This window comes from Taudactylus pleione, unplaced genomic scaffold, assembly GCF_031769625.1.
Source record: "Taudactylus pleione unplaced genomic scaffold, aTauple2 ptg001917l, whole genome shotgun sequence".
Lineage (NCBI taxonomy): Eukaryota > Metazoa > Chordata > Amphibia > Anura > Myobatrachidae > Taudactylus > Taudactylus pleione.
Genome location: NW_028286314.1, coordinates 457,260 through 470,627, shown reverse-complemented (window position 1 = coordinate 470,627; position 13,368 = coordinate 457,260). Strand labels below are relative to the sequence as shown.

The 13,368-nt window shown below is 50.6% G+C and overlaps 1 protein-coding gene across 1 annotated transcript in view; it reads right to left on the bottom strand.

Annotated features, from left to right (window-relative positions):
* TFR2 (transferrin receptor 2) overlaps positions 1–13,368 on the bottom strand; it is a gene marked incomplete at its 3' end in the record, with an annotated part of 146,688 nt that overhangs the window by 102,968 nt on the left and 30,352 nt on the right. Inside the window, exons 2-7 of the mRNA XM_088465230.1 lie at positions 8,520–8,694; positions 7,745–7,937; positions 6,942–7,082; positions 6,743–6,857; positions 1,101–1,223; positions 937–1,014 (exon numbers count right to left, since the gene is read on the bottom strand). Coding sequence (XP_088321356.1) covers positions 937–1,014; positions 1,101–1,223; positions 6,743–6,857; positions 6,942–7,082; positions 7,745–7,937; positions 8,520–8,694 — 825 coding nt within the window. The remainder of the gene's footprint in view (positions 1–936; positions 1,015–1,100; positions 1,224–6,742; positions 6,858–6,941; positions 7,083–7,744; positions 7,938–8,519; positions 8,695–13,368) is intronic.

Sequence of the window (13,368 nt, the reverse complement as noted above, 5' to 3'; positions counted from 1 at the left end):
AGTAAGCCCTGTTCATAGTTATTGTATGATCCAAGGACAAAGGTCTGCAACACAGGATTCTATGTGTCAACTCTAGCAGAACGGAGAGATGCTCTGCAGCATGTAACAGGAGGGTGGATACAGGAGACATGCTCTGCAGCGTGGATACAAGAGAGATGCTCTGCAGCGTGTAACAGGAGAGTGGATACAGGAGACATGCTCTGCAGCGTGGATACAAGAGAGATGCTCTGCAGCGTGTAACAGGAGAGTGGATACAGGAGACATGCTCTGCAGCGTGGATACAAGAGAGATGCTCTGCAGCGTGTAACAGGAGAGTGGATACAGGAGACATGCTCTGCAGCGTGGATACAAGAGAGATGCTCTGCAGCGTGTAACAGGAGAGTGGATACAGGAGACATGCTCTGCAGCGTGGATACAAGAGAGATGCTCTGCAGTGTGTAACAGGAGAGTGGATACAGGAGACATGCTCTGCAGCGTGGATACAAGAGAGATGCTCTGCAGCGTGTAACAGGAGACTGGATACAGGAGACATGCTCTGCAGCGTGGATACAGGAGAGATGCTCTGCAGGGTGTAACAGCAGAGTGGATACAGGAGAGATGCTCTGCAGCGTGTAACAGGAGAGTGGATACAGAAGCGATGATCTGCAGGATATAGAAGCAGAGTGGATACAGGAGAGATGCTCTGCAGCGTGTAACAGGAGAGTGGATATAGGAGTGATGCTCTGCAACTTTTAATGGAAAAGTGGATATTGGAGATGTGCTCTGCAGTGTGTGTCAGGAGAGTGGATATAGAAGCGATGCTCTGCAACTTTTAATAGGAGAGTCGGTACTGGAGAGATGCTCTGCATCATGTAGCATGAGAGAGGCGCTGCAGGATGTAGCAGAAGATTGGGAACAGGGTAGATACTCTGCTGACAATTGCAGCATATTACTCACGTGTCCATATACAGCAGAGTCGAATGTGTCTGGAAATATTAAAACGCCGACAGCTCCAGCCATCTCTGCATTGTACACCTGCAGATATATAGTGTATATAAGTATATATAATAAATAGTATATATAGTATAAAGTTGGCTCCGCAGAGCTGTACTACAACTCACCTTCTCTGCAAAGGTGATGTGTCCTGTGCGCACGATGACCAGAGATCCTGAGGCATCTACAGCCCACGTCGTCAGCATCTGGAAGTCTTCCTTCCGGCCATAATTCACGTACACCAGCCCTGCCTAGGGAGAGAGAAATTATACATAGAGAGGTACACCAACCCTGCCTAGGGAGAGAGAGATGTATACATAGAGAGGTACACCAACCCTGACTAGGGAGAGAGAGGTTATACATAGAGAGGTATACCAACCCTGCCTAGGGAGAGACAGATGTATACATAGAGAGGTACACCAGCCCTGCCTAGGGAGAGAGAGATTTATACATAGAGAGGTATACCAACCCTGCCTAGGGAGAGAGAGATGTGTACATAGAGAGGTACACCAACCCTGCCTAGGGAGAGAGAGATGTATACATAGAGAGGTACACCAACCCTGCCTAGGGAGAGAGAGATGTATACATAGAGAGGTACACCAACCCTGCCTAGGGAGAGAGAGATGTATACATAGAGAGGTACACCAACCCTGCCTAGGGAGAGAGAGATGTATACATAGAGAGGTACACCAGCCCTGCCTAGGGAGAGAGAGATGTGTACATAGAGAGGTATACCAACCCTGCCTAGGGAGAGACAGATGTATACATAGAGAGGTACACCAACCCTGCCTAGGGAGAGAGAGATGTATACATAGAAAGGTACACCAGCCCTGCCTAGGGAGAGAGAGATTATACATAGAGAGGTATACCAGCCCTGCCTAGGGAGAGACAGATGTATACATAGAGAGGTACACCAGCCCTGCCTACTGAGAGACAGATGTATACATAGAGAGGTACACCAACCCTGCCTAGGGAGAGAGAGATGTATACATAGAAAGGTACACCAGCCCTGCCTAGGGAGAGAGAGATTATACATAGAGAGGTATACCAGCCCTGCCTAGGGAGAGACAGATGTATACATAGAGAGGTACACCAGCCCTGTCTAGGGAGAGACAGATGTATACATAGAGAGGTACACCAGCCCTGCCTAGGGAGAGACAGATGTATACATAGAGAGGTACACCAGCCCTGCCTAGGGAGAGACAGATGTATACATAGAGAGGTACACCAGCCCTGCCTAGGGTGAAAGAGATGTATACATAGAGAGGTACACCAGCCCTGTCTATACATATAGGGAGAGACAGATGTATACATAGAGAGGTACACCAGCCCTGTCAATACATATAGGGAGAGACAGATGTATACATAGAGAGGTACACCAGCCCTGTCTATACATATAGGGAGAGACAGATGTATACATAGAGAGGTACACCAGCCCTGCCTAGGGAGAGACAGATGTATACATAGAGAGGTACACCAGCCCTGCCTATACATATAGGGAGAGACAGATGTATACATAGAGAGCATGAAAGGCAGAAGTAAGATGAGCAGGACAAGTAGAAATGAGACCAGCAGGACAGGCAGAATAGAGATAAGCAGTACACCAGGAGCAGGACAGGCAGTAGTGAAACAAGCAGGACAGGCAGAAGCGAGACCAGCATAACAGGCAGTGGCAATACAGGCAGTAGAAAGACCAGTAGGACTGCAGAAGAGAGATAAGCAGTACAGGCAGGAGCAGAACAGGCAGAAGTGAAAAGAGCAGATCAGGCAGAAGTGAGAACAGCAGAACAGGCAGAAGTGAGATCAGCAGGACAGGCAGAGGTGAGAACAGCAGGACAGGCAGAGGTGAGAACAGCAGGACAGGCAGAGGTGAGAACAGCAGAACAGGCAGAGGTGAGAAGAGCAGAACAGGCAGAAGTGAAAAGAGCAGATCAGGCAGAAGCGAGAACAGCAGAACAGGCAGAAGTGAGATCAGCAGGACAGGCAGAGGTGAGAACAGCAGGACAGGCAGAGGTGAGAACAGCAGGACAGGCAGAGGTGAGAACAGCAAGTCAGGCAAAAGTGAGATCAGCAGGACAGGCAGAGGTGAGAACAGCAGAACAGGCAGAAGTGAGAACAGCAGGACAGGCAGAGGTGAGAACAGCAGGACAGGCAGAAGTGAAAAGAGCAGATCAGGCAGAAGCGAGAACAGCAGAACAGGCAGAAGTGAGATCAGCAGGACAGGCAGAGGTGAGAACAGCAGGACAGGCAGAGGTGAGAACAGCAGGACAGGCAGAGGTGAGAACAGCAAGTCAGGCAAAAGTGAGATCAGCAGGACAGGCAGAGGTGAGAACAGCAGAACAGGCAGAAGTGAGAACAGCAGGACAGGCAGAAGTGAAAAGAGCAGATCAGGCAGAAGCAAGAACAGCAGAACAGGCAGAAGTGAGATCAGCAGGACAGGCAGAGGTGAGAACAGCAGGACAGGCAGAGGTGAGAACAGCAGGACAGGCAGAGGTGAGAACAGCAGGACAGGCAGAGGTGAGAACAGCAGGACAGGCAGAAGTGAGAACAGCAGAACAGGCAGAAGTGAGAACAGCAGGACAGGCAGAAGTGAGAACAGCAGGACAGGCAGAGGTGAGAACAGCAGGACAGGCAGAAGTGAGATCAGCAGGACAGGCAGAAGTGAGAACAGCAGGATAGGCAGAGGTGAGAACAGCAGGAGAGGCAGAAGTGAGAACAGCAGGATAGGCAGAGGTGAGAACAGCAAGTCAGGCAAAAGTGAGATCAGCAGGACAGGCAGAGGTGAGAACAGCAGAACAGGCAGAAGTGAGAACAGCAGGACAGGCAGAGGTGAGAACAGCAGAACAGGCAGAAGTGAGAACAGCAGAACAGGCAGAAGTGAAAAGAGCAGATCAGGCAGAAGCAAGAACAGCAAGTCAGGCAGAAGTGAGAACAGCAGAACAGGCAGAAGTGAGATCAGCAGGACAGGCAGAGGTGAGAAGAGCAGAACAGGCAGAAGTGAAAAGAGCAGATCAGGCAGAAGCAAGAACAGCAAGTCAGGCAGAAGTGAGAACAGCAGAACAGGCAGAAGTGAGATCAGCAGGACAGGCAGAGGTGAGAACAGCAGGACAGGCAGAAGTGAAAAGAGCAGATCAGGCAGAAGCAAGAATAGCAAGTCAGGCAGAAGTGAGAACAGCAGAACAGGCAGAAGTGAGATCAGAAGGACAGGCAGAGGTGAGAACAGCAGAACAGGCAGAAGTGAGATCAGCAGGACAGGCAGAAGTGAGAACAGCAGGATAGGCAGAGGTGAGAACAGCAAGTCAGGCAAAAGTGAGATCAGCAGGACAGGCAGAGGTGAGAACAGCAGGACAGGCAGAAGTGAGAACAGCAGGACAGGCAGAAGTGAGAACAGCAGGACAGGCAGAGGTGAGAACAGCAGGACAGGCAGAGGTGAGAACAGCAGGACAGGCAGAAGTGAGAACAGCAGGACAGGCAGAGGTGAGAACAGCAGGACAGGCAGAAGTGAGAACAGCAGGACAGGCAGAGGTGAGAACAGCAGGACAGGCAGAGGTGAGAACAGCAGGACAGGCAGAAGTGAGAACAGCAGGACAGGCAGAGGTGAGAAGAGCAGAACAGGCAGAAGTGAAAAGAGCAGATCAGGCAGAAGCAAGAACAGCAAGTCAGGCAGAAGTGAGAACAGCAGAACAGGCAGAAGTGAGATCAGCAGGACAGGCAGAGGTGAGACCAGCAGGACAGGCAGAGGTGAGAACAGCAGGACAGGCAGAGGTGAGAACAGCAGGACAGGCAGAGGTGAGAACAGCAGGACAGGCAGAAGCAAGAACAGCAAGTCAGGCAGAAGTGAGAACAGCAGAACAGGCAGAAGTGAGATCAGCAGGACAGGCAGAAGTGAGAACAGCAGGACAGGCAGAAGTGAGAACAGCAGGACAGGCAGAAGTGAGAACAGCAGGACAGGCAGAAGTGAGAACAGCAGGACAGGCAGAGGTGAGAACAGCAGGACAGGCAGAAGTGAGAACAGCAGGACAGGCAGAGGTGAGAACAGCAGGACAGGCAGAGGTGAGAACAGCAGGACAGGCAGAAGTGAGAACAGCAGGACAGGCAGAGGTGAGAACAGCAGGACAGGCAGAAGTGAGAACAGCAGGACAGGCAGAAGTGAGAACAGCAGGACAGGCAGAAGTGAGAACAGCAGGACAGGCAGAGGTGAGAACAGCAGGACAGGCAGAGGTGAGAACAGCAGAACAGGCAGAGGTGAGAACAGCAGAACAGGCAGAGGTGAGAACAGCAGAACAGGCAGAGGTGAGAACAGCAGGACAGGCAGAGGTGAGAACAGCAGAACAGGCAGAGGTGAGAACAGCAGGACAGGCAGAAGTGAGAACAGCAGGACAGGCAGAAGTGAGAACAGCAGGACAGGCAGAGGTGAGAACAGCAGGACAGGCAGAGGTGAGAACAGCAGGACAGGCAGAGGTGAGAACAGCAGGACAGGCTACACCAGCAGGACAGGTACACCAGCCCTGCCTAGGGAGAGAGAGATGTATACATAGAGAGGTACACCAGCCCTGCCTAGGGAGAGAGAGATGTATAGAGAGGTACACCAGCCCTGCCTAGGGAGAGAGATGTATATATAGAGAGGTACACCAGCCCTGCCTAGGGAGAGAGAGATGTATACATAGAGAGGTACACCAACCCTGCCTAGGGAGAGACAGATGTATACATAGAGAGGTACACCAGCCCTGCCTAGGGAGAGACAGATGTATATATAGAGAGGTACACCAGCCCTGCCTATGGAGAGAGAGATGTATACATAGAGAGGTACACCAGCCCTGCCTAGGGAGAGAGAGATGTATACATAGAGAGGTACAAAAGCCCTGCCTAGGGAGAGAGAGATGTATACATATAGATGTATACATAGAGAGGTACACCAGCCCTGCCTAGGGAGAGACAGATGTATACATAAAGAGGTACACCAGCCCTGCCTATACATATAGGGAGAGACAGATGTATACATAAAGAGGTACACCAGCCCTGCCTAGGGAGAGAGAGAGCTGTATAAAGAGAGGTACACCAGCCCTGCCTATACATATAGGGATAGACAGATATATACATAGAGAGGTACACCAGCCCTGCCTATACATATAGGGAGAGAGAGATGTATACATAGAGAGGTACACCAGCCCTGCCTATACATATAGGGAGAGACAGGTGTATACATAGAGAGGTACACCAGCCCTGCCTAGGGAGAGAGAGATGCATACATAGAGAGGTACACCAGCCCTGCCTATACATATAGGGAGAGAGAGATGTATGCATAGAGAGGTACACCAGCCCTGCCTATACATATAGGGAGAGATGTATGCATAGAAAGGTACACTAGCCCTGCCTATACATATAGGGAGAGATAGATGTATATATAGAGATATACACCAGCCCTGCCTATACATATAGGGAGAGACAGATGTATACATAGAGAGGTACACCAGCCCTGCCTATACATATAGGGAGAGATAGATGTATGCATAGAGAGGTACACCAGCCCTGCCTATACATATAGGGAGAGATAGATGTATGCATAGAGAGGTACACCAGCCCTGCCTATACATATAGGGAGAGATAGATGTATGCATAGAGAGGTACACCAGACCAGTGCAGTAGAGATACACTGAGTGGATATAGAGAGCAGATTTAGTTGTGATATTTATTCATCATTACCAACAATAAAATAATCACACTGATCCCGTCACACTGATAACCGGTCACATATGCGCTTGGCGCTCACCTCCACTCTCCCCGCAGCGCTGTACGGGCAGTATACGTCCTGGTCATCTATTGGAATTTCTTCCTCTACAGTCTGGTTGTCAGCGGTAACGATCTTCAGGGTATTGGGGCGAGTACTGGGAGTGAGAGAGATACAGTAGCTGGTTAACAAAGGAAGATGGGAAAATGTGGGTGACTGGACAAATGGGGCACACCATCACCTGAGAGGAAACTGCAGCTCGACATAGTGACTCTCCACCCATGTGTTATCCATATTGTAGCTCCTGAAGGCCTGGAGGATAAAGTCAGCTATATCATTGTTCTCCCGGGATCCCGAGGGGTGAGGACCACGAGCGATTCTCCTGCACAGCACACAGTAAGTTATGTTATACACAGGAGACATATACTTCTCATTACACCCTGCAGGGGGCGTGGCAGTCATTGCTCCCATATGTCTGTGTTACCCTGCAGGGGGAGGGACAGGCTCATATCTCCCTTCTCCGTATCACTGTGTCACCCTGCAGGGGGAGGGACAGGCGCATAGCTCCCTTCTGTCTGTGTCACCCTGCAGGGGGAGGGACAGACTCATAGCTCCCTTCTGTCTGTGTCACCCTGCAGGGGGAGGGACAGACTCATAGCTCCCTTCTATCTGTGTCACCCTGCAGGGGGAGGGACAGGCTCATAGCTCCCTTCTATCTGTGTCACCCTGCAGGGGGAGGGACAGACTCATAGCTCCCTTCTGTCTGTGTCACTATCACCCTGCAGGGGGAGGGACAGACTCATAGATCCCTTCTGTCTGTCACCCTGCAGGGGGAGGGACAGGCTCATAGCTCCCTTCTGTCTGTGTCACCCTGCAGGGGGAGGGACAGGCTCATAGCTCCCTTCTGTCTGTGTCACTGTGTCACCCTGCAGGGGGAGGGACAGGCTCATAGCTCACTTCTGTCTGTGTCATTGTGTCACCCTGCAGGGGGAGGGGCAGACTCCTAGTAGATGGAACAGGCTGTTGGGGAGGGGGTCAGGTCACCTGATTGTGCTGTCCATCTTTTCTCCATCCTTCAGGTATTTGGTGAATATTTCCTTCAGCTCTGACCAGTCCATACCCATTGGCTCAAATGTTTCAATGTCCAAAGTATCCCCTGCCGCTGCCGCTGCGTTGTCGCCATTGGTGTCACATGTGGAGCAGGTTCTGCGAGTGGCCACAAATCCCAGGATGAATGCTGGGAGGAGAATGGAGAGACCTATGTCATCTACTGGCGTCATAAAGAGCACGGTGACATCACCGGTGGTGACACGATCGTGGTGTACGGCAAAACTAGTAATAGTTGTGTCTTCCGGCCAATCGGCGATACCACGTATCTTTTATGATGTCACCTGTCCCGTATCACTCGTTTGTATGGATACGGGATCGGCATCTCTGCGCTTACTACAGTGGAGATTCAGTAAATTTACATCAATCTTTTCCGAGGTCGATATTATTTTGTCGCGTGCGTCAGGACCAGGTGCACACCCGCAGTTAAAATAAAAATAAAATAGTAATGAGAGGGGAGAGAGGGATAGCTCAGCTAGTGCATCTCCAGCTCACAAGTAGGTGGGTTAGACACAACAGTAATTTGTAAAAATTGTCTTATTCTAATGGGTCAGATTTTTTGGGACGCACGGCTTGCCTGGCACCACATTTTAGATATATCCCCCACCCCCCCCCCATTACCACCACCTGTCTTATACAGAAAAATACATTGTACAGCTGGTGTCATAAATGGTGTAAGTCATGCCGTATCCAGCAGGTATAACGTACTCACCAACAAACGCCGTGACCGTCACGCCAATGATGATTTTTTGCCACTGGGGTAAAATCCACCATTTGGAGACCTTTGTATTCGGCCTCTTCTCCACGTCCAGCTTATCTTCTACATGAAGCTCGGCCTCATCCTCATCCTCCACCCCGCGGTGAATGGAATATGTGCTCTTAGGTGCCTATAGTGCGGCAGGATACATACAGTACATACAGTATATACTTACATATACATAAGGAAGGAAATAGAGGGTGCACAATCATGAAGCCATATACATAAGGAGGAAAATAGAGGGTGCACAATCATGAAGCCATATACATAAGGAGGAAAATAGAGGGTGCACAATCATGAAGCCATATACATAAGGAGGAAAATAGAGGGTGCACAATCATGAAGCCTGTACAGTATAGGTGAAAACAAACTGTACTAATGAATCAAATGCACCGACATCATAGGAAAAATCAGCAGGCATAGAGCAAGTCTGTATACTCGGGTCTCCGGACCACGCCAAACATGTCACTTTTATCAGACAGGAAGTTGAGGAAAATCGGTGACATTTTTAACTTTAGATTATTTATCCAAATTTCTAATTTTTTTCAGGCATATTTATCACACAGCCCACAATTAGAGTGCGGTTGTGTGATGCTGAAAATTTTGACTGAATTCACAATGCGATATTTGATAATGTCGCAAGAATGTATTAAAATCCGCTAGATCTGTCCCGGCGAATCACAGTGCGCTTGTTTATTTATTGCAAATGTGAAAGACCCTTATCGGCAGAATGTTACTGCACATGTGAAAGCATTACAATGGGCAAGAGTAGCAGCAAGTAGGAGAGCCTCCTGTATGCCACCTCTCCCCTGTGCCCCTACACCCCTACCTCCTCTATGCCACCCCCCCTCATCCCTCATAAATCTGCCCCGCCTCCCGTGATCTCCACCCAGGTGTGTGCTGCTGCCAGCCTCCTCTCCTGCCCAGCTGTAATAGAAAATGAATAAAATAAATCTTACTTGCCCCCAGGGAGCGGTGATCTCCTTCTGTGCACACGAGCCCCCTCCTCTCTTGAAATGCCCCTGCTATTATAACTATTTTATTTTCTCTGTGATCAGCCTGTGGTCTATCAGACACACAGGCTGATGACAGAACCTGGCTCCGGTCTCTGCTTTCCTTATTAGCATGCAGGAAGGGCAGAGCAGGAGTAAAGCCTCTAATAAATGGCATTATTTTAGAAGTGCTTGGTCCGAAAAAAAACAAAAAAAAAAACAATATGAACTTAGTAAATTCAGGCTGGATCGCGTTTCCCATCACAAGATGCGGATTTGATGCGAAGTTTAGGGCATGAAGGAGATTTTTGTGAAATCTCCTCTAAAAGCCCTTTCTTATACTTTAGTGAAACTAAAATAATGTGAAAAGGGTGTGAGAACTCTCGTTTTTAAATTATGTTGGTAGAAATAATATTGTTAATTACGTCCCTTAGTTTTTTTTTGCCAGGAAATTTGCTCTCCAGCACAGAGCGATGGTTCTACGTGGATATGCCAATTCTCAACTCAGTACATCCAATAACTATTGATGTGTAGCCCCTGAAACACCATGTCCCACCCCTCACATTATTATAATGGTGGAATGCTGTTTATTCGATTTAGCCTTAATATGACTCACTGACTCATCAACGCCCAGCCCAAACCCCTGCACCTAGAAATGTGTAATTCGGGGAGTATATTTCTTCCATGACGTAGGCGCCCACTAAAGCCGTTTTTTTTTGTTTTTTTTTAATTCTACCACATAAGGAGGTGAAAAGAGGTAAAATGTTTCCTCTCGACCGAGGTGATTGGGTGACAAAGCCCCACAGCTCAAGTGCTGCAGGGCTGTAAGCTCATTGTCTGGGTCAACTGGCGGCTTCAGAGGTGAGTCTGCAGCGCAGTACAATATTCAAATAGGGGAGTCGCACCAACTGCCAGTGATGATTGGCAGCATATTGGGTGGCAGTTGGTGTGGGCTCCCCTATTTGAATATTGGTTCCACCCAGTGGTGGGCTGGGCCGGATGCCATGTGCCCCCCCGGGCCGCAGCATTATGCGGGCCGCGGGCCGCCTGTGTCACTGTGACACAGACTGCACCGCGTGTGTAGCGCTGACCGGACGGAGTTCGGTCAGCGCTACACAAGTGACAAACACACAGCCGCCGGCTCCGGCAGCTGTGTGTTTGTTTTGATCAGCAGCCAATGAGAGTCTGTCAGACTCTCATTAGCTGCTGCTGCGCCCACTGCAGGAGCCACTCCATCTTCCGGCTCCCGCAGTGGGTAATGGGACAGGCGTCATGACGTCATACGACGTCTCTCCCATAATGCAGAGCGGCCCGGCCCTGGAAGGACAGACGGAGGAGCGGATGGCAACGGCGAGAGCGGGGATTCAGGTAAGTGTTTTTTTTTTACTGTGTGTGTCTACTGGGGGGGAGGCTGGTACTACAAGGGGGGAGACCACTACTGGAGACACTGCAAGGGGGGGACTACTACTAATGGGGGGCAATACAAGGGGGGGACTATTGGGGGCACTACAAAGGGGGAACCACTACTGGGGGCACTACAAGAGGGGAGACCACTACTGGGGGGCACTACAAGGTGGGGGACTACTACTGGGGGCACTACGGGGGGGGCACTACAAGGGGGGACCACTACTGGGGATTATAACTGGGGGTACTTCAAGGGGGGGGGACTACTACTGGGGGCACTACAAGAGGGGGGGACTACTACTACAAGGGGGGACTACTACTGGGGCACTACAAGGGGGGACTACTACTACTATGGGCACTACAAGGGGAGGGGACAACTACTAGGGGCATTGCATAGGGGGGAGGGGACTACTACTAGGGGTACTACATAGGGGGAGGGGACTACCACTGGGGGCACTGCATCGAGGGACCACTGCTGGAGGCTCTATAAAAAGGGTAATCCTGGGGGTACTGCATAGGGGGGAGATTACAACTGGGGCCACTATTTAAGGGGCACTGCATAAGGATTACCACTATTGGGGGCACTGCATGGGGTGTGGACTGCTACTGGGGGCACTATATAAGGAGCACTGCATAGGGGGTACCACTACTGGGGGCACTATATAAGGGGCTTACTACTGGGGGCACAAGGGTCACTGCACCGGGAGGACCACTACTGGGGGCACTGTGTAAGGGGCACTGCATAGGGGGGATCACTACTGGGGGCACTTCTGGAGGCCTGCATAAGGGGGTCCTCTCCTGGGACACAGGGGGGCACTGCATATGGGCACCACGACGGGGCTGTCCCTAATCTTTATTTTTACTTTACATTAATCCCATATTGCCAGCCTCCTCCCTGGAACACTTGAGGGGGGGGGGCGCCGTAGCACGCACGTTCTTCGGGCACCCTGGCTACACGCTACTCCTCTGCCAGGGCCGCCTGCATGCATTTGCCCCCCAGGCTAAAAGTTGCCAGCTAGCCCCTGGCTCCACCTAGACGACGGCACAATATATCGGGCAGTCTGTACACACTGCACGATCTGGTGTACGAATGCCTGATATATCGTTCCTCCATCGCACCCTGAGCTATGGTGTCGGCCACCGGATCTTCTGATCTGCCGCGTATGCAACCAATGACTCACGTGAACGTGAGATATGCGTACACCAGATTTGTCCCATGGGCGAAACCAGGGCCGTAATTAGGGTAGTGCGGCCAGTGCCATGGCACAGGGCACCGCTGTTTGGGCCTGTCAATTTTCTGTCTATTATCATTCTCACTTGTAGCTTCCTCTTCTTTTATTCCCAGCATCTCCTGGCCTCCCCCATCTCTTCCCTGGCCCTTCCCCATGAGGCCATGGCCCTCTCTCAGGTGCACTATATTATGTCCCTATTTATTCCCAGCATCTCCTGGCCTCCCCCATCTCTTCCCTGGCCCTTCCCCATGAGGCCATGGCCCTTTTTCGGGGTGTTATGTCCCTATTTGAAATATAGGGGGAGGGGGGCGGGCACTAATGCTCTTTCTGGCACAGAGCACCAAATAGTCTAGTTACAGCTCTGGGCATAACTACCATAGGTGTAAGGGGGCAGCTGCTATAGGGCCCAAAGCCGAGGGGGGACCATCTTCCTTGTCAAACTTACATGTGTTATATACATTTATCACATTGGGTGGTACATAGGGGCCCTTAAACACTTTTGCTATGGGGCCTTCAAATACCTAATCAGGCCCCTGATGTGGGCGATATATTGTTCCAATCCGTGTCGGAACGATATATCATGCAATATATCGCTTAGTGTGTACCCGGCTTAAAGACTAGATTTTTTTTCCATTTGGATACTTTACTTGCTTTGTGTTTGTATTTTCATTTTTCTCGAACATGGAAATTGAGTTTTTGAATGTTACTGGGGAGATGGAGCCTCATGTTACTGGGGAGATGGAGATACACGTTACTGGGGAGATGGAGCCATGTTACTGGGGAGATGGAGCCACGTTACTGGGGAGATGGAGCCACATGTTACTGGGGAGATGGAGCCACACGTTACTGGGGAGATGGAGCCAAACGTTACTGGGGAGATGGAGCCACACGCTACTGGGGAGATGGAGCCACAAGTTACTGGGGAGTTGGAGCCAAACGTTACTGGGGAGATGGAGCCACACGTTACTGGGGAGATGGAGCCACACGTTACTGGGGAGATGGAGCCACATGTTCCTGGGGAGATGGAGCCACACGTTACTGGGGAAATGGAGCCTCATGTTACTGGGGAGATGGAGCCACACATTACTGGGGAGATGGAGCCACACGTTACTGGGGAGATGGAGCCACACGTTACTGGGGAGATGGAGCCACACCTTACTGGGGAGATGGAGCCAA